Source organism: Tursiops truncatus, chromosome 8, assembly GCF_011762595.2.
Source record: "Tursiops truncatus isolate mTurTru1 chromosome 8, mTurTru1.mat.Y, whole genome shotgun sequence".
NCBI lineage: Eukaryota > Metazoa > Chordata > Mammalia > Artiodactyla > Delphinidae > Tursiops > Tursiops truncatus.
Window position 1 is genome coordinate 8,989,532 of NC_047041.1, and position 27,063 is coordinate 9,016,594.

Below are 27,063 nucleotides of genomic sequence, written 5' to 3' on the forward strand. Positions count from 1 at the left end.
CCCCTTGCGCCTGACCGCCCTCGGGCCCGGCCAAGCGCAAAGCGCACGCCCACTGCCCATCCTCCGGCCGGCCTCGGGCACGGACTTTTCTCGTGCTCTGCCTCCGGGCTAGGGACCCGCGGCCCTCCGAGCCTCTGGGGCCTCTCCTTCGGCCTGCGCTTGTCGGCTCACTTCCCTCCGGGGAACTGAAAGCTGCGATCCCAGATTCAGTCAGCTCTGCGTGACCTCCCGTCTACCCTCAGCTGCTCCTGCAGTGCCTTCCTATCCTGATTAGCTGTGGCGCAGACACAGATCGGGAAACTGAGGCAGGCTGGAGGGCCAGCGTCCCAGAGGACGCTGATTTGAGGTCAGCGCCCCCTGGGAGCGTAGGTGTCCCAACAGGGACTTTCTGTCCCACTCAGATTCCAGATTACGCAGTGAGCCAGACAAGACCCTACCGCACCTCGTCCACGGATAGACTGATACCCCCCGCCCCGCCTCTACTCCCCACGGTGACTGTGCAGCGGCCACTCCTGCTCTCCCTTCTGAAGGCCCGCAGCCATGCAATAGTGAAGGGCCCCTCTGAGGCAGAGTTCCGTGCTCTTAAAAGTGCTCTGCAGACCTCTGGCCTGAAGATTTCCAGGGTATGTTTCCACCTATAAAAAGCAGTGATTGTGAGATCTTTGTCTATGAACCCAAGGGTGAACTAACTATAGAGGGAAGCATTGGCCTGGAGAATAAAATGGTTAATAGAACGTAAACTAGGAACTTGTCTGGGCAAATAGATTTCAGCCCTAAGCCCACCCTGCCCCTCACTCCTAGGAGTGCCCAGACCCAAAGTGCAAGGTCAGAGAAGGGCAGTAACGGCTACACCAAACAGGTTCAGACCCAGGAGAGTGCGCTTGGCCGCTACCAGCCCCGGAATCAGGCAAAAAGAGGTAAACAGAGTTGTAAAACCCTCCGGTAACGCCAGGCAGTCAGGGGCAGGGGTCTCGTGGCAGAAATGAAGACAGCAACAAACAGAAGAGGGCAGGAGGTAGACGACTACAAAGGAAAGGGGACAGGGGATAGAAGGAAGAAGCTGTGCTGGGTTATGGAGCTGAAACACTGAGGAAGAGCACAGCTACCAGCAGCTAACTCAGCCCTTAATTATACCACACAGGGTGCCCAGACGTACATTCATTTCGTTCTTACAGGTCAGGGAGGTGGGCATTATCCATCTGAGAAGACTGACTACCCATGCTGGTTGGCCTGGGACAATCCCAGCAGACACCCGCAGTCCCAGAACGTATGATGGACAGCTCTGGGGTCAGTAACACCCAAAAGACATTAGGCCTGAAAGAAGGCAGATTAAGGGTGGAAAATAAAATGGGATAATGAGCTGATATCACCAGGAAGAGAGCTGCCTGTGTCCAAAGGACTAGAGGGAAGGAGAAAGTTGAATACAGAGGAGCCAGGGAAGCAGCTGAGGTCACTTGAAGCTACACGGGAGGAGTACGTGGATATCAGCAAGGGCTCCAGGGGTGCTATCCAGACTTCAGCAGTGGGGAATGTCTATCTTTCCATTCCAGACAGAGAGAAGCCAACGCATAAGACGCATGAGCGCTCATTTTACATGCCCCTCTGGAGAAGGTGTGTTTGTGCCCCTCAGGGGACCATGCTTGTCTGTGGCTGGAACCCTCAGAGAGGCATAAAGAATACGCCCTCGTGGTGGTATGGCTCTTACTCATGCTGTGCCAGTGAGTGGCTGGGAGCAGGGCCAGTCCTGAGACAGTCTTTGCCTTGTCCTAGTGGCTTCCTGTGAATTCAGGGGCCAGGATGGCAGCAGGGACAGTCCTACCAATGTTCCTCACTTGCTCCTGTGTGTGACCTGACAGTATCCTCGCTTCCTGCTGCTTGGGGGAGTGACAAAGAAGGATACTTCTTTCACTCAGCTACACAAGCTCTCTGCCCTCGACTCACCTTCCTGTTATCTGGCCCCCTTCACATGCTACCTCCTCGTACCTGGCAGGGTGTGGACAGTAGTATCTGAAGGCAATAAGGAGGGAAGGGATGAGCGACTGAATCACACACTAAAGAAAGAGAGCCTTAGTTCTTATTGTGGGTAGCCCTATAATTGGTCAAAAATGCTTACTATGCCTTAGTATCAGACACCTGAAAACAGGAGCCGGCAGATAATGACCTTTTTGCCCATCAAATACCAGTTCCTATTGCTAGCAGGTTTCATTGACCATCCATGGGACTTTTTTCGGTAGTCAGTTATCCGTTTAGGTCCTTCTAGATATAGCAACGAGTGTCCTCCCTGGTTTTTTCAAAGGGACCCAGGGACCTGAATTCTTGAGAAAGTCTGTGAGAACAAGCGCCACGAGGACAAGCCATTAGGCAGCGGAACCCTCGCGTTTCCTGCACACACACGATCATCATTCTTTGAACACATCTCCGTTCTCCCACTTCTGTCTCACTGAACAGAGAATAGCACGATTTTTTCTGTGATAGAGTCAGAACCCAGACCCTTGATTAGTGGGGTAGGAGTTGAGATATTAGGAGAAATTGGGATTACTCAACCTTTTAAAGGTTCAATTTCATATTAGGCCTGTTGGTTGAGATGCCAAGTGTAGTGAAAAGAACATGGGTTTTGAGGCAGAGCCAGCTCTGGCTCTCCTACTTCTCCAAACCTCAGTTCTCTCATCTGTAAAATGTGGATAATAACATTGATCTTGCAAGGTGGCTGTAAGAATTTAAAATTATGCATATAAAAAGTGTCTGGCCATATTAAATAGGTTTGGTAAGTGGAGCAATTGTTATATGTGCATGAGCAAACATACAGCTTGAGGATTAGATATTGACTACAACTGATGGAAACAGATGGCCCTTAAAAATGAGAACAAAATATAGGCGCCGAAGGATCAGAGTCCTTAAAAAGTATCAATGGGTGTAACAGAATAGATCTGACCTGCAAAGTCTTTAATATCCTGTGTGTGTGTGTGTGTGTGTGTGTGTGTGTGTGTATGTGTGTGAATGTATATGTATGTGGGTGTCTGTGTGTGTGTATATAACTTCACTCACTGAGTTATTGTAAACATTATGATAATACATGTGGAATAATTTGGGCTTGACAAGGATGGATGTATGGGTTAAGTAAAGTGTCATAAAAATGAAGGAAGCTATTATTATCTCAAATATATCAGATGCTGAACTCTTGCTAAGAAGAATTGCTTTTAAACTTCTTCCAGCCAACACAATCAAAAGATAAATAAGCAAGGTGCCCATGTATCCAAAAAGATTTTGTTTCTCAATAAAAGACAATTTTTCGGAAGGGCTTGGCAAAGAAAGCCCCAGCATTGATACAACTGGTCAAAAGGAGGGGCTTCAGTCTATGCAAGACTGGACTGATGGCTCATAATGGCCTGAAGAATGGGCTTTGGGGACCACTATCAGCCAAACAAGGGGACAGTCCTGCTCTCAAACAGTCAACCGGGGTGGCAGCAGGTATATATACGGACAACCTGAAAGGAGGCAGTCCTTGGGAAGGGAGGAGCAGATTGGGCAAGTGGTTAAACTATTATGGTCTCCCAAAGTTGCTTTGTTCAGGGGGAGAAATAAAAAGGAATATAAGGTAACGATAAAAGGCAGACTCAGGTAGTCTGTTCACACAAGCTGAGGACAAGTTTTGGTTGCTCTAGTATCTGAAAGTAACAATTCATTAATATATTCATTTAATCAACACTGTTGGAGTGCCAACTATGTGCCAGGCAGGATGAGACAGGCACAGCCCCTAATCTCAAAGGAGTCACAGTTGAATGGGACAGACATGTATAGGGATGTAATTCCACCTCAAAGAGCCCTAGAGGAACAGGTTGACTCAGACAAGAAGCAGGTTAAAGAGGTATGTTCATCCTCCTAAGGAGGCCCTGAGAAAGGATCAGATGACCCTGGAAGAGGCTTGAGATGCTCCACAGTAGGTAATATGAGAAGCAGATGTGAAGCACAGCTGGGCGCGTGCCAAGTAGAGAAGAAGAGAAAGGTAGGACCAACAGAGCGCATGGACACAGGCATGTGCAAAACAGCAGAGCATGAAAAAGCGTGGTCTATTTAAGAGATGGTGCATAAAAAATTCTGTGTAGCTGGAGAGCACACATGCGCAGTGAGGAGTTGCTGAAGATATGACCGTTTTTACTCGTGGTGAAATAGCAAACAGCCTTCAAAGCCAATGTTAAGGGGTTGGGATTTTGTCCTTCGGACAGTTGGGAGTTATGAAAAGGAGGTTTTCAAGAAGGGTTGAGACACAATCAGATTTATGTTCTTAGAGGAAAAATGGCCATTTAAAAGCCCTTGCCGACCTCTGATTCTGGATCAAGATGGAATAGACTCGCTTCTCCCTATTCTTCTTGCTAAGTGCTAAAACCCTGGGCATTGTATGTACAGCAACATAAGAAAATTCTGAGAAAGTGGAGAGAGGAAGGAAGATTAGCTAGGAAACTCGAGATCTGAGGAAAGACACAGTAGTGGTTTGTCGGGGTTGCTTTTTATTTCATTTATCCTGGGCTGGGCTCTGGAGAAGCCAGCACCCAGTCCAGAAACATCAACAGCACAGACAAAAAAGGAAAGGAAAAAACACCAAGAAAAGCTAGCCAGCTAAGTAAAGGATCAAGAAAGGGGCAGCCCCTCCGCCCAAACACTACAGAGAGCACAGCAGCCCGCCCCACTTCTATCAGCAGAGGCAAAGTGGAGGCCTCAACTTCCATTTGCACCTGGCTGGAATGAGGCGTCCTCCCAGCCCCGCCATCAGGACATCAGGGTGGTGTCAGGGAACTCCGAGTTCTGGGAAGCCAGGACTTTCGCCACCTTCCAGTGGTGATGAGCACGCCCCCACCCCACCCCCATGATGTCAGCAGAGATCATATGGGGAGCAGTAAGGAGGGCCCCTCCCCCTCTCACGCAGGGTGGTGTCAGTGGAGGCACAGTAGGGACCCTGATCTCCCACTCTCCAAGCTGTAGCAAGATGCCCTTCTCCACCACCCCACTGGTATCAACTGAGGCCAAGTAGGAAACCTGAATTTCTACCACCCACCTGGAAGAGAGGATTAAAAACATGATCCAACATGCTGTCACTTTCTTTAAAAACTAAACATACATTCACCATACAGCCCACTAGTTGCCTTCCATAAATGAAAATTTCTGTCCATACAAACCTGTATACAAATGTCTGTAGTGGCCTCATCTATAATAGCAAAAACCTAGAAACAACGAAAATGTCCCTCAACAGGTGAATAGTTATGGTACACCCAATACTACTCAGCAAATAAAAGAATTATTACTACACACAATTTGGATGGATCTCAATGGCATTGTGCTGAGTGAAAAAAAAATCTGTCTCAAAAGGCCACGTACTGTATGATTCCATTTCCTTGAAATGACAAAATTATAGAGATGGCAAGGAGCTTAATGGTGGCCAGGGGTTAGGGATGTGGGGACAGGGAGGGGTGCGAGTGTCACTTTCGAGGAGTAACATGAGGGAGGTCTTTGCGGTGATGGAATAGTTTTGTATCTTGATCACGGTGGTGTTTATATGAATCAACACATGTGGAAATGGCACACAGAGAGCCATACATATATTCTGTACCAATGCCAACTTTCTGCTTTGGATATTGTGCTATAGCTATAGGAGAAACTGGGTAAAGTTTCCTCCCTGAATTATTTTTGCAACTTCCTGTATATATATCATTGTTTTTAAAAAAGTTTTTTAAAAAGTGGAAAAAAAAAGGAGCTCTTTGTCAACTTTTTAGTTCTTCCTAGTAGTTCTCAGTTTGCTAATTCTTGAAACAGGGGATGGTACAAATTTACCTTTTAATATAAATCTTTTCTTTTCGGAATATGCTGTGGAGTGGCAAGGTCAGCTATCCATGCTAATTCAAGTTAACATCTAACTTGCCTTCATGAGTACAGGTTTCAGCATTATTCCCTTGATTCCAAGTTATTCCACCTCTGCTTTTATCTAACACCTTCTTCTGTACCACTTTATGGCTAGGAGATAATACTCCTCCCCATTCCAAAGACAAGAAAATTTAAGCTTATAGAAGAAAACAGGCATGTTCTGAATCACATAATGGTGGTGGCGGAAAGATAAGATACCAGCTCTCCCCAGGGCCACTCCATAAGATCAGATTCCTTCTCAGCCCCTGGGGTGACTGTGGACATGCCTCCCTGCCTTTCACTGCTGCTCTCTTGTATCTACAGTTGGGAGCACAGTTTTACTGCACCACTGTAAAGCAAGAGGAATGAAACAGGGAGAACAGGTTGGACAAAGGAAAATTGGAAAGTGGATTTAGAAATGAGAAGCATGTGACTTCAAAGAACTGTGATGCTTTTCACAGACAAGAATGGGAAGGTCTTTTATAGGGAGAAGTTTACTAGTCAGATTAAAGAAGTTCTGGATAAACAAACTAGTGCCGCACTATATAAACTGGAGATGTTCTTGCTACCCTTCGGTGTCCATGGCAGCAAAGGCAGGCCCCAGATCTGGAAAAACTCTCTTATATCTCCTTTGGCCCAACAATACCTTCACCCTATAATTTCTCCACAAAACTCTTTTGCGCTGGTCTCAGATCCCTGGCTTAGTGTGCTGTTGGTATTCCTTGTAAAATATGTGAAGGACAGGCAGGCTGCAAGATACAGGAACTGAGCTCGAGACTGAAATTCCTGGGAGAGAGACCTAAACCTAGTCCTAACCCTAACTTAGATCCAAGTCTTCCCTTCTTCTGAATTCAAGATCATCTAAATGCTCACCGTATGCTTCTAGTAATTTCTATTGACTGAGCCCTATTTCTAAACCTTTCCCCCCCACCCCTACTCATGAATTTGTACAGGTTCTTTCCAGTTTATAATGACAGAGTTTCAGCCAGAGAGACGGGCATATGCCCAGGCATCTCTAGGGGAAAAAAAAGCAAAACAGAAAATTCATCAGTTTCTTTCAAACTCCTTGTGTGACTTTGTCAAGTCCTTCAAGTCTTATAAAGTCCTCGTCTATTTATTGCACGGTAGCAGGTTTAAGACATACACACACAAGCCTCAAAATTAACAAATACAATCAGGTTGAAAACAGATGAACTATGAATAAACATTCGGTCTGGTTAATTAACAAATATTTAAAAAATCAAATCTGAAATTCCTTATAAAAGCTTCCAGTAAAGCAAACTTAAGAAGACCTGGATCCTAAATTAACACTCTTGCTGCACCTATATGAATAATTAGACCCAATCTAATGAGACCAGCCTTAGGTTGTGATCAAGAATAGCCTTTCTTGGAGACTATTTTGGATCAAAACAAAGGAAGCTGTAGAAAACATTTTATGCTTCGGTGGAAAATTACACATTGGCTAGAGGACTCCCCTCCGGGTTATCTGATTTTAGCCGATAGTTGATCTAATTTACAATTCTGCAAATTTTAAATAACTATAGAAGAAAATCAGTTTTGTCTCCATTTGAACTTTCACAACGTTCCTTTATTCATATAAATATGAGTATTTTTTTTTTCTTTTGCCTTTTCTTGGAACCAGTTATAACAGCTGCTTATTTTCCTTAGGGGTTTAAGTCTAACACATGCTCACTTTAATATCAACATGTTCATTTTAATATCTGTATGAAAGTCATGAGTTTACTTTTTTCTGAAAACTGTCTTTTAATGTATGTAAACAATTATCATGTAAGGCAGAAAAAATATGTACTGCATACAAGTGGGATACTATGGCTGGGCAGGAGGAAGAATTCCTTCTGATTGAGAGAAATCAGATAGCTTTTCATAGAGCGGGTGGCAGTAATCCTTTGCCTTAAGGGTGAGTAAAATTTTAAGACTGAGAACTGGAAGGACAATTTCAGGCAAACAAAAGGCCTATTAATCCTAAGGGGCTCTCCTGACCCAAATGTTATTAGCCTGCACCCAGCACCCTACAGTCCCAAGAAGAGGCCAGACTCAGTCCTGTGATATTCACACAGGAGCAATACCCAGTTTGGAACCAGTCCCAGGGAATCTCCCTGTATATCTGACCTGGCAAGGCTTACAGTCCCAACGCTAGCTGATGAAGGACTCCTGGCAAGCACAGAAGCACGAGGTATGATGAAACTGGGATAACTGGCTCATCAATTCAAAGCAGGGTGTCTTGAAATGAGCATCACAGCCTATTTCCTCTATGTCAGATAGAACTATACCACAGCCTAGACGAATTCCCTACCCTGTGCCGCCTGGCAGGCCAGGTGTAGGGTTGTATGGATCTAATTGCATCTTACTCCTGGAGTCAAATTAAGTTTCATTAATGGCTATTAATCCAAACATTTCCATTTTGCCAGTGGTGAAGAGGAAGAGGTAGGTATGGAGTTCAGAAAATGTAATACAAAGAAAACACATATTTAGTAGAGCATTAACTAAGTCTCCAGCTATCACTGTTTATCTGTGCCTGATGACATTCCTTCATGAATGGATTTTCCAGCGTAAGCCACTGTGTGTAAGTCTATACCTACTGTAGACTGACCTACTACAGACACTACAGTATAAGCCACTTACACTATATTAGTCTCCTAGACTAATAACAAACACCTCCACAGTTTTCAGAAACCCATGCCTAGCCAAACTTCCGATTGTGTTGGCTCAAGCTCCAATCCCGTTCTACTTCAAACTCTCTTTTCCCTTGATCCTCCATTGTTAATTTCAGTCTCAGCCTGTTTTTTTTTTTTTTTTTTTTTCGGTTCGTGGGCTTCTCACTGTTGTGGCCTCTCCCATTGCGCAGCACAGGCTCCAGACGCGCAGGCTCAGGGGCCATGGCTCACGGGCCCAGCTGCTCCGCGGCACGTGGGATTCTCCCGGACCGGGGCGCGAACCTGTGTGCCCTGCATCGGCAGGCGGACTCTCAACCACTGCGCCACCAAGGAAGCCCCCAGCCTGTTTCTTGCTTTATGTCTATGTGGTTCCCCCTCCCACTCCCAGCTCTGTTTCCGGGTTTTTGGTTTTTGTTGTTGTTTGTTTTTGTTGTTTGTTTTTTACAGAGCAGGGGTCACAGGGAGAAAGGCCCTCATCTACCATCCCTGAGCCAAGTCACTTGTAAGGGAAGAACAAGGAGTTACCTTATGTGGAAAAAGGCTCCTGAGGCTGAACCCTAAAAGACCGAGCTGTATGACAGTCAGTCAGGTTTCATGCGTAGGATATAATGTCCCAATAGTGACAGGAAAAGATGTATTGCTCAGCTCTGTAGCAATTGCTTTGAACTCCTTAGAGAAAACACAGAGTCCCCCTGGGAAAACAGGGTAAGACATGTTCCTCCTGTAGCTGAACCTGTCAGGTGAGGGTACCTACAGTTTTAAGCCAGGAAGGACTTGAAGATAGGCATCATTTCACCCTCTGGATGAGCAATAAAGGAGACGTGCTAATCTACAATTTAAACAACACACCCATGCATTTGGCAACTAGGCAAAGTCTCTTTCCTTGATTCTCCACCTTAAAAAAAAAAAAATCTGGCTTTAGTGGTAAGACGGCTCAGAGTAGGATGGAACAATGAACAAAATCAAATACCCAAATGCAAATCAAATGTAAATGTCATCATGACCTAGGGACTTAGAAAACCTTTTCTCTTAGGCATTAATACGAAAGGGCAAATGAAATGTTTGAACTATCTCATCGAATTCTCACAACAACTCTATGAAGTAGGTACTATTATTATTCCCATTTTGCAGATGATGAAACTGAGGCACAAACTAACACAGCATTGTAAAGCAATTATACTCCAGTAAAGATGTTAAAAAAAAAAAAGAAAAAGAAACTGAGACACAGAGAATTCAAGTAACTTGCTTAAGCTCACACAGCTGATTTGTGGTACAATCAGAATTTAACCTGTGACTGTGACCTTAACCACTGCACAAACTATCCCACAGCAGTAGGGCCTTTGAAGACAGAGCAAGAAAGAGCTTTGACAGCAAAAAACAATGTTTTAATCTCTAGAAGATTCTATTCAGAGGGAAGATAGAAATCTAAATGACTTTTCCCATCCCTAACTTAAACCACATAAATATTCACCCCAAGATTTCAAAGCTTCTTTTACTAAATTACCATTTTGGTTTTTTGTAATTTCTACCCTGTTTTCCATGGTCTTTCATCCCTGAACTTCTCAAATTTTATATGCCTGGTATTCACCAGATAATAAAACCAGGAGACTAGGTGCCCAGTCTTTCTTATAGAAAGACCACAGAATGCTGCAGCCTCTAGGTTCTAATCACCACCTGATAATAACTATCATGTCAGAAGTCCCACAGCTAAGGGATATTACTTTCCTACCTAAACCTCCTATTATTGGGAGAGGGGGAAGGGAAGGAGAAAGGAAGGGAAGGACATTCATAATGCTAACAAGTTTATTTCAGGCCCAAGGTGTTTTTTTTTTTTTAAGTAAATTGCTTAAAAAAAAAATTCAAACATACACAAAAGCAGAGTGAATAGCATAATGAAACCCCAATATACCTGTCACTGAGATTCACTATTATTAAACTTTCGCTACACTTACTTCATCTACCTCTCTTGTCTCATTTTGTTGAATTATTTTAAAGTAAATCTCAAACATAATTTTATTTCATCCCTGTGTACTTCAGTATCCATCCCTGTATAGATATTTTCTTATATAACTATAATGCCATTGTTATACCTAACACAATGAACAGCTCAGACTCTGTTCAAAATTGCTTCAAACACACATTTTTCGGACTGTTTTTTTAATTTTTCATATCAGGATCCAAACAAGGTCCATACATTATATTTGAGGTTTGTAATCTCTTTAAATCTGTCTAAATCTAGAGCCACCTCCCCATTTTTAAAATTCAAGCCATTAACTTGTTGAAGGAAGTTTTGTTTTCCTACAGAATGACCTATCCTCTGGATTTCTGCTTTCTCATGGTATAATTTGTTTCCCTCTCTCTCCTTCCTATAAATGGAATCCTCATGGCTTTTCTCTTTACGTATTGTTTTCATCTAAACTAGAAAACACAGAAAATGATTTGAGGGGCTATTTTCTCAATTCTCCCAAGGATGGTACACAGCTAGTGCCGTTCTAAGTGTGTAACTGAATTGAACTTGGGTCTTACTTGCCCGCCGTGCAGCAGAGCCAACTTACTAACACTGCTTTGTGATGAAGGAAATTCCAGCGTTTATTTGTAGGGTGCAAAGCAAGGAGTATGGCGTGGCTCGTGCTCAAAAGACCTGAATTCCCTGATGGCTTTCAGGGAAGGGTTTTCAAGGCAACATCAGGGGTGGAGGTTGCAGGGTGTGTGATCAGCTCATGGGCTTTCTTCTGATTGGTGTGTAAGGTAAAAGGGTGATGTTTCAGGAATCTTTATCATCAACCTTCTGGTTCCAACCAGTCTGGGGTCTACGTGCTCGTGTTCAGCATTTAGTCCCCATGGGTGGGAGGGCGGTCTTAGCTCCCGCAGAACAACTCAAAAACATGTGTCAGGTTGTAATGTGTATCCACAATGAGGAACTCGGACTCCGTTTTGTTGCTGAACTATTGTTTCTTGACTGCTTTTCCTTTGTTCCTGCCTTCCCTCACTTCCCTAATTAGCAACTTCTTGAGTCTGCTCATTGGAACTCAGGGAAGCCTTAGGAGACTAAAGCCTTTTTCCGCAAACGAGAAATGGGGGACACAGAGGGACTTTTGTACCTGGCAGGACCCCACAGGGTGCTGCTTACTTTCAATCCCCTCTTTTCTTTGATACTCCTCAAGTGTGAGGGGACCAGGGGCAGGACCAGAAAGGAAATCAAGTTTTAGATAAAGAGGTTAATCACAAACTCGGCAGGGGAACTCGGTTTTAGGGGCACTTGGTTTCAAGTGAACCGGAGAGAAGTTAATTTATTATATACAGTGGATTCCGTATAATGATTTCCGTAGGTGTTTTGAGGCAGGGGGAGGAACCTAAGACAAGAATTGAGTAAAACGTTTACCAAGGGTGATCTCATCTTGGGGCCTGGAAGGGATGATGACTCGTGCAGTAAGTACAACACCAAACTGTCTTAATCGAAAGGAATTGACTTGACTTCTCTTTGGCACACCCCTCTAATAGTGGTCAGTAATACTGGGAGCAAGACCAGACATGGACCATTCATTTCTACCTTAAGAGACCTTTAAAAACCAAAGTCAGCATATTCAAAGTCTTTTGCTCAGTGGAAGGGGCCTAGCATGCCAGGAGAACATCTGCTTTTATCTCTCTCTATAATATATCCAATCTGCCAAGTCTTCTTTTCGGAGAAGCATGGGAAAATGCCCAAGATGGGACACAAAAGCAAACTATGCTCACTACACTTAAAGTGAAACTAAAGGAATAGTTTGCTTCCAAAACCAGCATCTAAGGAAGCAAACAGAAGAGTAATACCTGCTACCTATCAGATCTTAAATTGTTGGAAGATGTGAAAGCAGCAGTTTCTAGCCTCTGCACCCAGTGGGTAGTCAATAAAGTTACTGATAATCTCATTCCTGCCCATAATAAAAGGGCTAAAAGATAAGGGTAAGTAATATTGGACAGTTACCAGTAATACACTGGAACAATGCCAGGGAGAAGCCACAGAGTTCATTAGAGCAAGCCGTTTTAGGTAGAACTGCCTAGGAAAATACATCACGTGCCAGCTTTGTGATTGTTACTGCACAAAAACTAGTACATGAATATTCTCCGCCACTACCGTAATCCTGGAATTGCCTCTATCACATGTATATTCCGTCTTTCGGCATGAATTCTGTAAGTTGATAAAGTTGCCTCTGGGGAATAGAACAGCTGAGCTCTTCTGGGATCGTGGCCCTCTTGCTGGACACATGCCCATACTTTGCTATATCCTCCTGCCCTGCTCTCCTATTCCATTGTGACCTACTGAACTCGCATCTACTCTGACAAGATCAGGGTTGGAATCAGAGTTGAAGAGGATGAACGGGTCTGACACTACCGCATCATCTACAAGTCAAATGTACCACGAGTCCACAACTCAGCATGAAGAGCGAATGAAATGGAAAACTGGTGAGGTCAAAGGTATAAAACATAATTAATACATTCATAGAACATTAGAGCCACAGGGGAGATTGAAGGTCCCTTAGTATAACTCTCTTTACAGAAAGAGAAAACTGTAGCCCAGAGAAATTGTCTCAAATCACAGTCACAGTTAAAGAATGAAAAACAAAGTAAAGTGATGTCTAAGGACCTTTAAAGATAGAAAACATTAGGTAAAACTACTAATCATGTAGAAGCATTTGGAATTTTAAAAATTCAAATCTGCATATCTATTTAACAAGTATTTTCTGAGAGCTTGTTACATGTCAGATAGAGCACTGAACAAAAACAGACAAAAATCCCTGTGCTCATGGAGTATACAATCTAGTGGGGAAAGAAAATAAAACATTAAGTAAAATATATAGTATGCCATACAGCTGTAAGTATCATGAAGAAAAATAATGCAGGGGAAGGGGAGACAGAGCACCTAAGCATGGGGGTGGGTAGGAGGGTCATATTTTAAAACAGCGTGGTCAGGGAAGGTCCTCTTAATTCTGATACACTTGAATGAAGGCTTGACGGAGGTAATAAAGTGAGCCAAACATTATCTGAGGGACAAGTGTCTCCAGGCAGAGAGCTAATGAAAAAGAAGAGTCCCTGGAACATCCATCGAAATACAAGGTCAACGAGGTCCAGCAGAACAAGCAAGGAGGAAAGTAGTGGGAGATAAAGTCTCAGAAGTAACTGGGACCAGATTTTACAGGGCCTCGTATGACACTGTAAGGACTCCGGCTTTTTCTGAATGAAATGAATAGCCAAAGGAGACTTTGAGCAGAGGAGTGACATGATCTCACTTTTTTGAAAGGACTGCTAAGTGGTCCTAAGTGCTAAGAACTTAGGTGGTGCTAAGAACAGTCTATAGTGGGCAAATAGACAAACAGAACCAACCAGGAGGCTACTGCAGTAACTCGGGTGAGACATGATGGTGACTTAGAACAGGGTTGTAGTAGGGCAGACATGGAAAAAATAGCTGTATTTTAAATATATATTCAAGGTAGAGCCAACAAGGATTGGATGTGGGCTGTATAAGAAAGACAAGAGTGAAGGTTGCCTCCATGCTTTTTTGGCCAGAACAACTAGAAGGATGGTGTTGTCATTTGCTGAGAATGGAGAAGACTGCAGGAAGAAACAGATGTTTTTATAGTTTGGGATGTGTGTATGTGTGTGTGAGAGAGAGAATGTGTGTGTGTGCAGAGGGTGGAAATCAGAAGGTTTGGTTTTAGATGTGTTAAATTTGGCTGCTGTATTGAGAAAGTACACAGGTGCAAGAAGAGATTACTTAGGAACTCTTAAAATAATCTATGAGAGAGATGATGGTGGTTTGGACCAGGCATCTTGCAGTAGAAGTAATGTGAACTGGAAATATATTTTGCAGGTAGAGTTGCCATGATTTGCTGATGAAGTGATGAAAGATGAAAGAGAGAGAAAGAGGAAAGTCAATGATTTCTTCAAGGTTCTTGGCCTCAGTAACTAGACAAATGGAATTACTATTAACTGATATGGGGGAGACAATAGGAAGAGCAAATTGAGGGAAACCAATGATGTGGAAATGTCAAGTAGGCAGTTAGGGTTAAAAGTTTGCATTTTCAGGGAGAGGTCTGCACCAGATATATAAATGTGGGAGTTATCAGTATATAGGTAATATTTCGAGCCACAAGACTAAAACAGATCACCAAAAGAGAAAGTGTAGATACAAAAGAAGTCCAGGGACTGAGCCCTGGGACACTCTCAAAAGCTTTGGGGTTGTGGGAGCCATGTGTAAGGTACCTCAAAAAAACAGAGTGATCAATTGTGTTTAATTCTGATGACAGGTCCAGATAAAGTCTGAGAATGACCATTGGATTTAGCAATGTGGATGACATTGATGGCTTTGAAAAGAGCACTTTCATTGGAGAGGTAAAGGCAAATAGTCTTACTAGAATGTATTCAAGAGTGAACGTGATAAGAACAGGAACAGGAAGTATAGACACGCAAGGAGTTTTATAAAGAGAAGCAGAGAAGGTTGGTGGTACATGAAGGAGAATGTGGGGTAAAGAAAGGCAGCAGGTGGCTTTCTTTTTCTTTCTCTCTCTCTCTCCTTTCTTTTTTTCTTGGTTAGTTTTCAAGATGGGAGAAATTACAGCAAGTTTATATACAGATAGGAACACTCTAGTAGTCAAGGAAAAATTATGATGCAGAAGAGAAGGGGAAGAAATGCAGGGGCAATGTCCTTTAGTAGGTAGAAGGGAACAGGATCCAGCCAGTAGTCAGAGTAGGCCTAAGACAGGAGAGCAAACAGCTCATCCATATTAACAGGAATCAACACACACAGGTAGGTAGGTAGATATGACGGTGGGAGCTCAGGGAAGTTCCCTTTGACTGCTTGTTTTTTCAGTGATACAGAAAGCATCGTCACCAACTGAGAGTAAGTGTGAGGGAAAACCTACAGGAACTTTGAAGAGAGTCAAAAAAAGAAACGGTTATCTAGGAAAGTGTTCATTCTTAATCAATTGTTTTTCACTTGAAATGTCTGTCACCTACGTTATTTGAAATAGTGGGCCCAATTTTAATCCTGTCCCTCACCGCCTTGCCCTGAAATCAAAATCTATCTCATTTAGGCTCAATCTTATCTTCAGGCCTCTTCTTCCTTATTAGTCCCTGCTAATTTAGAAAACTTGTAGAATTTGTCCTCCCAACCATGACTTCAGAAACGTGTAAATTCAGGCAAAGTCTTAGAGTCCAGGCTCCTTTCCAAAGCACATTCATCCAATTCAAACAGGATTCATTGCCCTATCATCACTAAGGGTCATGAGACCCAGGCTTCCTCCTTGGTAGCTGCTAGTTATCCCAGTATTCTCTAACCCCACAAAAATAAACCTTTAGATACTGTCTACACATAACCAAACTACAATACAAAAGCATACTCATTCTCAGGTGAGATTTATATTCATAGACTTAACCTAGAGGAAGAAGACTTGAAATTTCCCTGGTCCTGTGTAAGACCTAATCCCATCACCATTCTACCATTAACTTGATGTCAGACAAGTCGATTCACCTATATCAGATAACCAAACTAAAAAAGTAGAACAAAACCAGCAGAAAAAACAAAAAAACAATCAAAACACGTTAGACGAGACCAAAGAAACAAATAAAAACCAATACAACTTATCCTAGGAGTGAAAAACTTTAACATCTGAAAATCAATTAATATAATACATCTTATTAATAGAAAAAATGACAAAAATACATGATAATCTGAATAGATGCAAAAAAAGCACTTGACAAAACCCAACAACTTTTCATGATAAAAACACTCAACAAACTAGTAATAGAAGGGAACTTCCTTAAACTTATAAAGCCTATCCAAGAAAAATGCACAGCTAACATCCCACATAATAGTGAAAGACTAAATGCTTTCCCCCTAAGATTAGGAACAGTACACAAATGTCATCATTCCTATTCAACATTGTACTGGATGTTCTATCCAGGGCAATTAGGCAAGAAAAAGAAATCAAAGGCATCTAGATTGGAAAAGAAGTAAAACTGTCTCTATTTCCAAATGAGAAAATCTTATAGATGAAAAATCCTAAGGAATGCCCTAAAAAACTATTAGGTATAAAAAATTAATTCAGGAAGGTTACAAGATACAAGATTGATATACAAAAATCAATTGTATTTCTATACACTTGTGATGAACAATCTGAAAATAAAATTAAGGAGATAATCCATTTAAAATAGCATCAAAAAGAATAAAATACTTTGGAATAAATTTAACAAAAAAGTACACATTTTATGCTCTGAAAATTACAAAACATTGTTGAAAGAAATTAAAGACTTAAATGAGTGGAAAGACATCCCATGTTCATGGATCAGATGGCAATAGCTCCCAAATTGACCTATAGATTCAACACAATCCTTATCAAAATCTCAGCTAGCTTTTTTGCAGGAAGGTGATCTTAAAATTTGTATAAAAAAATGCAAGGGACTCAGTATAGCAAAACAATCTTGAAAAAGAAGAACAAAGTTGGAGAACTCATGCCTCTCGATTTCATAACTCACTACAAAACCACAATAATCAAGACAGACTGTACTGGTTTAAGGATAAACATATAGATTAATGGAATAGAACTGAGAGTTCAGAAATAAACCCTAACATTAATGGTCCAACGATTTTTTTTTTTTTTTTTTTTGGCTGCATCGGGTCTTAGTTGCGGCACACAGGATCTTTGTTGTGGCATGTGGGATCTTTTGTTGCGGCGTGAGGGCTTCTCTCTAGTTGTGGCGTGTGGTTTTTCTCTCTCTAGTTGTGGTATGCGGGCTCCAGAGCAAGTGGGCTCTGTAGTTTGTGGCACGCGGGCTCTCTAGTTGAAGGGTGTGAGCTCAGTAGTTGCGGTTTGCAGGCTTAGCTGCCCTGAGGCATGTGGGATCTTAGTTCCCCGACAAGGGATCAAACCTGTGTCCCCTGCATTGGAAGACGGATTCTTTACCACTGGACCACCAGGGAAGTCCCAATGGTCCATTGATTTGTAACAACAGTGTCACATCAATTCAGCGGGGCAAATAATAGTTTTTAGAACAAATGACGCTGGGACAACTAGATATCCTCATGCAAAAGAATGAGGTTAGACCCCTATCTAACACTATATACAAATATTAACTCAAAATAGATCATAGACCTTGGTGTAAGAGCTAAAACTATAAAACTCTTAGAACAACACACAGGAGTAAATCTTTATGATCTTGGATTAAGTAATGGCTAAAGCAACAAAAGAAAAAGTAGATGAATTGGACTTCCTCAAAATTAAAAACTTTTGTCCTGCAAAGTAAACCATCAAGAAAGTGAAAAGACAATCTCCAGAACAACAGGAAATATTTGCAAATCATAAGTCTAATAATGGACCTTATGGAGAATATATTAACAACTCTCATAACTCAATAATCAAAAGATAAATAACACAATTACAAAATGGCAAAGGATCTTAAAAGACAGCTCTCCAAATAGGATATACCAGGGGCTAATAAGCACATGAAAAGATGCTCAACATCATTAGCCATCAGGAAAATGCAAATCAAATCCACAAGATACCACTTCATACCCAGTAGGATGACCATAATTAAAGAGACAGATAAGGACAAGGGATGGAGGTTGTGAAGACATCTGAACCCTTATACACAGCTGGTGGGAATGTAAAATGGTGCAGCCACTCTGTAAAACAGTTTTCAGTTCCTCAAAATGTTCAACGTACAGCTACCATATGACCCAGCAAATCCCCTCCTAGGTATATACCCAAGAGAAATGAAAACGTCTGTCCACAGAAAAACTTGTAAACAAATGTTCATAGCAGCCTTATTCATAATAGCTAATTAGTAGAAACAGCCCAAATGTTCATCAATTGATAAATGGGTAAATAAAATGCAGTACATCCACAGAGTAGAATATTATTCAGCAATAAAAGCAATGAAGTACTGATACACACTACAACATGCACAAATCTGAAAAACATTATACTAAATTAAAGACTCCAGTCACAAAAGACTATATATTATATGATTCCATTCATATGAAAAGTCCAAAATAGACAAATCTGTAGAGATAGAAAGGGGGCTGGTGATTGCCAGGGGAGTGGGAAACAACTGCTAATGGGTATGGGATTTTTCTTTTCTATATTTAAAAAAAAGTTTAGGACTTCCCTGGTAGTGCAGTGGTTGAGAGCCCGCCTGCCGATGCAGGGCACATGGGTTCGTGCCCCGGTCCGGGAGGATCCCACATGCCGTGGAGCGGCTGGGCCCGTGAGCCATGTCTGCTGAGCCTGCGCGTCCGGAGCCTGTGCTCTGCAACGGGAGAGACCACAACAGTGAGAGGCCCGCGTACAGCAAAAAAAAAAAAAAAAAGTTTAATTGTGGTAAAAAAAAAAAAACCCACACATAATCTAAAATCTACCATTGTAACCATTTTTAAGTATACTGTTTAGTAGTGTTAAGTATATGCACATTGTTGTGAAACAGACCTCTAGAACTTTTTCATCTTGCAAAACTGAAACTCTACTCATTAATCAACTTCCCATTTCCCCCTCCTCCCAGACCCTGGTAACCATCACTCCACTTTGTCTCCATGAATTTGACTACTCCAGGTTCCTCATATGAGTGGAATCACACAGTATTTGTCTTTTTGTTTCTGGCTTACTTCACTTACCATCATGTCCTTAAGGCTAATCCATGCTATAGTACGTGACAGGATTTCTTACCTTTTTAGGGCTGCATAGTATTCCACTGTACGTATATACCACATTTTGGTTATTCATTCATCTGCTGTTGGAAACTCAGGTTGCTTCCACCTCTTGGCTATTGTGAATAATGCCATTATGAACATGGGTGTGCAGATATCTGTTGAAGGTCCTGCTTTCAATTATTTTGGTTTGTTGGATCACAGGGGCATCTCTTTAGAGTGACAAAAGTGTTCTAAAATTTGTTAGTGGTGACAGTTGTACAAGCCTAGAATATACTAAAAACCACTGAATTGTACATTTCAAGTGGGTGAATCAAATGGTCTATGAATTATATCTCAACGAAGCTGTTAAAAAATACAACTCAGAAAGGCTAAATCAAGGATATAGTTACATAAGGATTTTGACGGAACTGAATGATTAATCTGGTTAAATAACCAGTCAATCTTGTCACATGGGTAATTCTGACTCTTACTTGCAATGACCTGGCTAGATATTTAGGTGTTTTTTGAGACATAACCTAAGTGCTTTTTTAACACTGACCATTAGAAGACATAGGAAAAAGAAAATGTCAGTACCTATCTTTAATTCACAATATTAAACCTTTTCATATTTTGTGTCAAGAAACACTGTGAAGAAATAACAAATTCATACTAACTATAGCAATTTTTATTTCATCTGCTCTGTAGGTATGGCATTCACCAGATTTTTTTAAAGATAGGGAAATAAGGTAGAACTTTATTCACTTTGACTTCAGATTCACTTTTTGAAATGTCACTCACAATTATTTCACATAAAAGATGCCCAAAAGACAGAGTTTATTTGCCTTTCTCTTTTTTGCAATAAAAATTATAAAATTAAGAAGTCCTGGGCTTCCCTGGTGGCGCAGTGGTTGAGAGTCCGCCTGCCGACGCAGGGGACGCGGGTTCGTGCCCCGGTCCGGGAAGATCCCACATGCCACGGAGTGGCTGGGCCCGTGAGCCGTGGCCGCTGAGCCTGCGCGTCCGGAGCCTGTGCTCCGCATGGGGAGAGGCCACAACAGTGAGAGGCCTGTGTACTGCATAAAAAAAAAAAAAAAAAAAAATTAAGAAGTCCTATGTCCATTGTCACCAAATGGGGAAAGAGGGAATAAATTAAAAAACAGGAGAGAAAAATTTTTGAGAAAAGAAAACATACATCAAATTCAGATTGTTCTCATCTCTAATTGTTATATACAACTAGAAAAGTTAACAGCAAAACAGATGGCCACTGAGGCTCAGAAACTCATTTCATCATCTTCTCTTTTGCTTCATCCAGACATTTTCAATTTTGTCAAGACTCAAAGTACAGATATAGAAAGACAATAAATGAGATAATCTCAAAGATTTCTAATAATCTCTTCTGATCAGAGCGGAGCAAAGTGAGAGAAACCTTACCAGTCTGACTGATCATTTTTAAAGCAACGTGGTCCATGTGGTTTACAGCAAAGAGACAAGTTTGGAAGCCAACTTTCAACCTTGGTGCCAAGCACAGAGTGAAACAATGGTCATGATCTAATTATAGTGATAGCTGTTATTATGTGGAACAGTCTTTCTTTTCAGATTACACATCTTATAAACTTTAACGGCTTTTTGTAAATAATCTCTCAGGGTTGACTTTAAATGAAGGTTGAAATACTAAGTTGATTTCAGATTCTTATTACAGATTTTTCAAAGTCCGTCTGTGTGCAGAAGCAAAATTATGAATGGCGACTCGAAGAGTTGAGTTCCCTTCAGGGATATCACAGGAATTGATGACTGAATATAGTGCCCGGGTATATGCTGCAAATAAAGATTTGAACAGTGGTGAATGAAGTCAGATTCTAAACAATTCTCCCAACCTTTTTCTATTAGTACTGTTTCTCTGCCCAGTCTCATAGGAATTAACTTTAACCCATTCACTGAATAAATATTTATTGAGTACTTACCACATGCCAAGTACTCTGTGATTACAGAAAAGATAAGGGAGAGGATGGACACAAAAATTAAATTGCAGTGTAATATTTCCAGACCAGAGGCATATACAAAATGTCATCACAGAATGAAGTGTGGAATGAAAGAAAAACTAGGAGAGGATGGAAAAGATTTCCAGAAGTGGTAACATTTAAGATGGTCTTGAAAGATTAATAAAAATAAAGGAAAGAAGGCATCCTAGGCAAAGAAATGAGTGTGTGGGGTGCAAAGGTATAAAAAAATGTGGCATGTCCTGGCAGTAGCAAGTTCGATAAGGCTGGAGTGTTGCCCGGAGCCAGAGAGAAAATATGCCAAGTATGACATGTATTTTGTACTGTAATGGTAAGTCCTACGGGTTTGATGATAGGGGAATGGCATGATCAGATTTGTGTTTTTAAAATATAACTCACAGGACTGATAAGGAACTCTTATCACAGGGCAGCAGGAATACAAATACTTGCAGTACGTTCAGTGTGTGTATGAAGCCTATATAATCTCTACAGTATGTAAATCAATATATTTAAGAATGGACAGGAAACAGAAATACTAGTCACAGCAGGAATGACTCATCTTCTCTAGCTGGGATCCCTGTTAAAGGTAGAGTTTATATTGGTCCTCATTTCCCTCAGTGATCCTTAGCAGAACTGAAAGTCTAATGTGGATATCTACACATTATAAATAATATATATATATGTGAAGATAAATAATAAGTCTATGTTAGATAAGGCCTAACTTAGATGGCCGTAAGAGGCAAGCTCTAATATTCTTCATTTACAGGAGGACCTGAAACCCTAGTCTCACTACTGTGGAGTGAGCTAGAAATATTTCCCCAGCATAAATGGAGACAAGAAGATAACAGATCTCAAAGAGAAATATAACTCACTATAGTTATTTTTATTGCCTCACAGTTGTTTTGCAAAGGGGGTAGAATAGTCTCTGATATATAGTAAGCCCTTAGTCAATAAATGCTAAATTACTACAATCACTACTTTTACTGTTGTTGTTTTCTTAACTGCCACCAGGCCCCAACCATTCCTTTAAGAGACTTACCTTTGTGGTTTTTATAGAAAATACAATTGTTGGCACAGGTATCAGGATGAGCATCCCAAAAATCAGGACCACAGCAGCATAGTGCAGGTAAAGTAATATTATACAGCTGCATTTTCTCCTGGATCTGGGCTCTTAAAGCTTCTACATATCTATAAAAATACAGTATGACCAGGCAAAGTGAACCACTAGGAAGAGAATGAGTATAAGTCCTTATTTTACTACCAGCTTTAACTGTTAAACTATTTCATATCTCTGTGCCTCAACTCTTCCTCTTGGTCCTGGGAAGCAGCACTAGGAAAAACGTAGTGCGATTCCAGAGAGGTATTAGGCAATCAAGAAATGTGATGAAGTTCTGTACTCCCCAAAGTATGAGAAGACACAGTCAACTCTTCTGTAAGGAAAATGAGAACACTGACTTCCTAACAAGTTTCCTCTAGAGCCAAAATTTCACACAGAACTTTTCAAAGTACCTTTGGTGTTCCTTTTCTTTCTGTTGTTTTTCTCTGGCTCCTTCCTCAAGTTGGAGCTGGGCTAGCATCTCACTCATCTTCTCCCCTGAATATGGCTCTTCATGAAAGTTCATTCTTAATATCCTCTGCTCTTCAGCATAACGTTGCTGCTCTTTCTTTTTCTTAATTCTGAGGATAAAATCATAACGTGGTTAGGAATTTCATAAAATCATTATTTAGAATTAGCTTCTAGATCCAAATAACTCAAGAAATTCCCAGAAACAGGGGAGTCAGGAAAGCAGTTTAACACCCCTAGAAAAGCCTCAAAAACTCCTGCTGGTTGATTTGGGTTTATCCCGTAGTTCATGTATACACATAGCCTCCTGGATGGAAATGACCAATGGTTACTACTAAAAGAGTTTTCCTTTAAGAATTCTAAAACAAGAACTTTCTCAGGTTAAAACTACAAGTAGACAGGACTTCTGCTTTGGGCTAAAATAGAGTAATAGGGACTGGGCTTGTCCTCCCACCTTAAACAACCAAATAGATAAATAAACAAATCAACCCAGAAATCAACCAGACCAAATACAAAAAAACAATGGTTTTTAAGACACTACATATTAGACAACAAAAGACAGTGATCCTTGACAGATGGAAAACAAATGAAGTGAGCCCTACAGGTGCCCCAGCTTACTGCCTTGAAAGTTTCGAGGCAGCAGCACAGGGCGTTGAGGTGGAGCCTGGTAGACTCCCTGAGTCCAGGGACACAAAAGCAACTAGAGTTCCTAAGACAGAAAACCAGGGAGAGAGAGCTGCTCAGAGAGAGAACCCTAGAGATCTGCAGAGGGTCTCCTTCTAATACACAGCAGAGCACTGTGCATGTATGCGAGGAAATGATTTGGGGCCAGGGTCAGGACCATCTGAAAGAATAACAGCGAACAGTGTTCTGTGCTCACACAGAGCACAGAATAGAGAGCCTGTTCCCACCAGTCAAGACTTGAAAAACTCATAATGCACAGGACATTGGGTAAAGTTCTCAGAAAGATTTTACCTCAGTAGTGGGAAATAATGATTAGTCCTAGACTGAGCACTGCTCCAGACACACCCAACATTGTAAAAGCAAAGCCCCAAAGTAACTTAACTGCATCCCAAAACAAAGCTCAGGAAAATTTATGAGAATACAAAGATATCCAGTAACCAACAAGGTAAATTCACAATGTTGGACATCTAATCAAAGATAAGAAGCAGGGCTTCCCTGGTGGCGCAGTGGTTGAGAGTCCGCCTGCCGATGCAGGGGACACGGGTTCGTGCCCCGGTCCGGGAAGATCCCACATGCCGCGGAGCGGCTGGGCCCATAAGCCATGGCTGCTGGGCCTGCGCGTCCGGAGCCTGGGCTCCGCAATGGGAGAGACCACAACAGTGAGAGGCCCACGTAACGCAAAAAAAAAAAAGATAAGATGCAAAGAGGCAGGAAAATACAACTCATAATGAAGAGAATAATCAATGAATCAAAATCAACTTAGAATGGACAGTTATTAGAATTAGCACAGAAGGACATTAAAACAGATAGTACAACTATATCCTATATGTTCAAAAAGTTTAGACTAAAAAGGCTGAAATCAACTTCTTGAGATGAAAACTACAATTTCTGAGATGAAAAATACATTGGAGAATAAGCTTATATATTAAAGAAATGGAATTAATAATAGGTAACCTTCCAAAACAGAAAGCACTAGGCCCAGATGGGTTCACCAAACAATTAAGGAAGAAATTATACCAAATCTCTTCAATCTCTTTCAGTGGGCAGAAACTGAAAGAATATTTCTTAACTCATTCTATGAGGTCAGCATTACTCTAATACCAAAACCTGACAAAGATATTACAAGAAAACTACAACAAATATCTCTCATGAACAAGAGGCAGAAATCCTCAAAAATATTAGCAAGTCAAATCCAATGATGTACATATATTACATTCCACAGCCAAGTGGAATTTATGCCAAGAAAGCAAGCCTGGTTCAACATGAAAAAGATCAATTAATGCAATAGATCACGTCAATAAGCTAAATAAGAAAAATCACAAGATCCTATAAATAGATACAGAAAAAGCATTTGACAAAATCCAATACCATATAATCCAGCAATCATACTCCTTGGTATTTACTCAAAGGAATTGAAAACTTACACCCACACAAAACCTGCACATGGTTATTTATTTATTTATTTATTTATTTATTTATGGCTGTGTTGGGTCTTTTTTTTTTTTTTTTTTGCTGTACACGGGCCTCGCACTGTTGTGGCCTCTCCCATTGCGGAGCACAGGCTCCGTACGTGCAGGCTCAGCGGCCATGGCTCACGGGCCCAGCCGCTCCGCGGCATGTGGGATCTTCCCGAACCGGGGCACGAACCCGTGTCCCCTGCATCGGCAGGCGGACTCTCAACCACTGCGCCACCAGGGAAGCCCTGTGTTGGGTCTTTGTTGCTGTGTGCAGGCTGTCTCTACTTGCAGTGAGCAGGGGCTACTCTTCGTTGGCGGTGTGCGGGCTTCTCACTGCCGTGGCTTCTCCTGTTGCAGAGCACGGGCTCTAGGTGCGCAGGCTTCAGTAGTTGTGGCACATGGTCTCAGTAGTTGTGGCTTGAGGGCTCTAGAGCTCAGGCTCAGTAGTTGTGGCGCACAGGCTTAGTGGCTCCGCGGCATGTGGGATATTCCCTGGCCAGGGCTCGAACCTGTGTCCCTTGCATTGGCAGGAAGATTCTTAACCACTGCGCCACCAGGGAAGCCCTAAAGTAGCTTTACTTATAATTGCCAAATCTTGGAAGAAACCAAGATGTCCTTCAGTAAGTGAATGGATATATAAACTGTTGTACATCCAGACAATGAAATATTATTCAGTACTGAAAAGAAATGAGCTATCAAGCCATGAAGAGACATTGCACATAAATGCATATTACTAAGTGAAAGAAGCCAATCTCAAAAAGCTACATACTGTATGATTCCAACCATATGACATTCTGGAAATAGTAAAACAATGGAGAAAGTGGTTGCCAGAAGCTGGGGTTGGAGGGAGGGAAGGAAAGAAGGGTGAAAAGGCAGAGCATAAAGGACTTTTAGAGTAGTAAAACTATTCTGTGTGATACTATAATGATGGATACATGTCATTACACATTTGCCCAAACCCATAAATGTACAACACCAAGAGTGATCCCTAATGTAAACTATAAACTTTGGGCGATAACGATGTGTCAATGTAGGCTTATCACTTGTTAACAAATGTACCACACCGGAGGGGCGGGGGCGGAGGGAGGATGTTGATAATGGGGGAGGCTCTGAATGTCAGGGGACAGGGAGTACATATGGGAAATTGCTCTACCTTCCTCTCAAATTTGCTGTGAATCTAAACTGCTCTACAAAAATAAATTATTTATTAAAAATACACTGGATGGGATTACCAGGAGATTAAATGCTGCAGAACAAAATCTGAAAGCATAATGATATAAATCATCCAAAATAAACCACAGGGGAAAAATCCAAAAAATTAAGAGGAACACAAAAAAGCAGTCAATCCAATTAAAAATGGGTAAAGGACTTGAATAGACATTTCTCCAAAGATGATCTATAAATGACCAACAAACATGAAAAGATGCTCAATATCACTAATCTTTAGGAAAATGCAAACCAAAATCTCAATGAGGTATCACCTCATACCACATTCACAGCAATGTGAATATGTTTATTTATTAACACTACTGAACTGTACACTTGAAAATGGTTACAATGGTAAATTTTACATTATGTGTTTTATACCACCAAAAAAAAGGCATGTCACATAAATATATAAATGAACACATGGAGGGGGAAAAAATGAAACAAAGTTGTTTTTAGACATACAAAAACTGAAAGAATTCATCCCTAGTACAGGCATAACCCAGAGATACTGCAGGTTTGGTTCCAGGCCACTGTAGGAAAGGGAATACTGCAATAAAGCAAGTCACATGAATTTTTTGGTTTCCCAGTGCATATAAAAGTTCTGTTTAGGGCTTCCCTGGTGGCGCATTGGTTGAGAGTCCGCCTGCCGATGCAGGGGACAAAGGTTCGTGCCCCGTTCCGGGAAGATCCCACATGCTGTGGAGCGGCTGGGCCCGTGAGCCATGGCCACTGAGCCTGCGCGTCCGGAGCCTGTGCTCCGCAATGGGAGAGGCCACAACAGTGAGAGGCCCACGTACAACAAAAAAAAAAAAAAAAAAAGTTCTGTTTACACTACACTGTAGTCTTTTAAGTGTGCAATAACACAATGTACATGCCTTAATTAAAAACTAATGCTATTGGAAAAATGGCACCAGTAGACCTGCTC

General features: G+C 41.6%; 1 protein-coding gene and 1 long non-coding RNA gene across 12 annotated transcripts in view; one reads left to right on the forward strand and one right to left on the reverse strand.

Moving 5' to 3' along the window:
* Positions 1-118: 118 nt before the first annotated feature.
* LOC141279303 (uncharacterized) lies at positions 119-20,334 on the forward strand. Its single transcript, XR_012333279.1, has 2 exons — positions 119-4,003; positions 7,971-20,334. It is a non-coding gene; the product is annotated as an uncharacterized lncRNA (long non-coding RNA).
* CCDC15 (coiled-coil domain containing 15) overlaps positions 19,895-27,063 on the reverse strand; it is an 86,925-nt gene continuing 79,756 nt past the window's right edge. For 9 of the 11 annotated variants that reach the window (XM_073808020.1, XM_073808023.1, XM_073808027.1 and 6 more), the window contains 3 exons: positions 22,734-22,901; positions 22,264-22,412; positions 19,895-21,042 (listed from right to left, as the gene is read on the reverse strand). In XM_073808020.1, the coding sequence (XP_073664121.1) occupies positions 20,921-21,042; positions 22,264-22,412; positions 22,734-22,901 (439 nt within the window). In that variant the 3' untranslated portion in view covers positions 19,895-20,920. The remainder of the gene's footprint in view (positions 21,043-22,263; positions 22,413-22,733; positions 22,902-27,063) is intronic. The other 2 variants (XR_012333275.1, XM_073808026.1) reach the window with 2 other exon arrangements.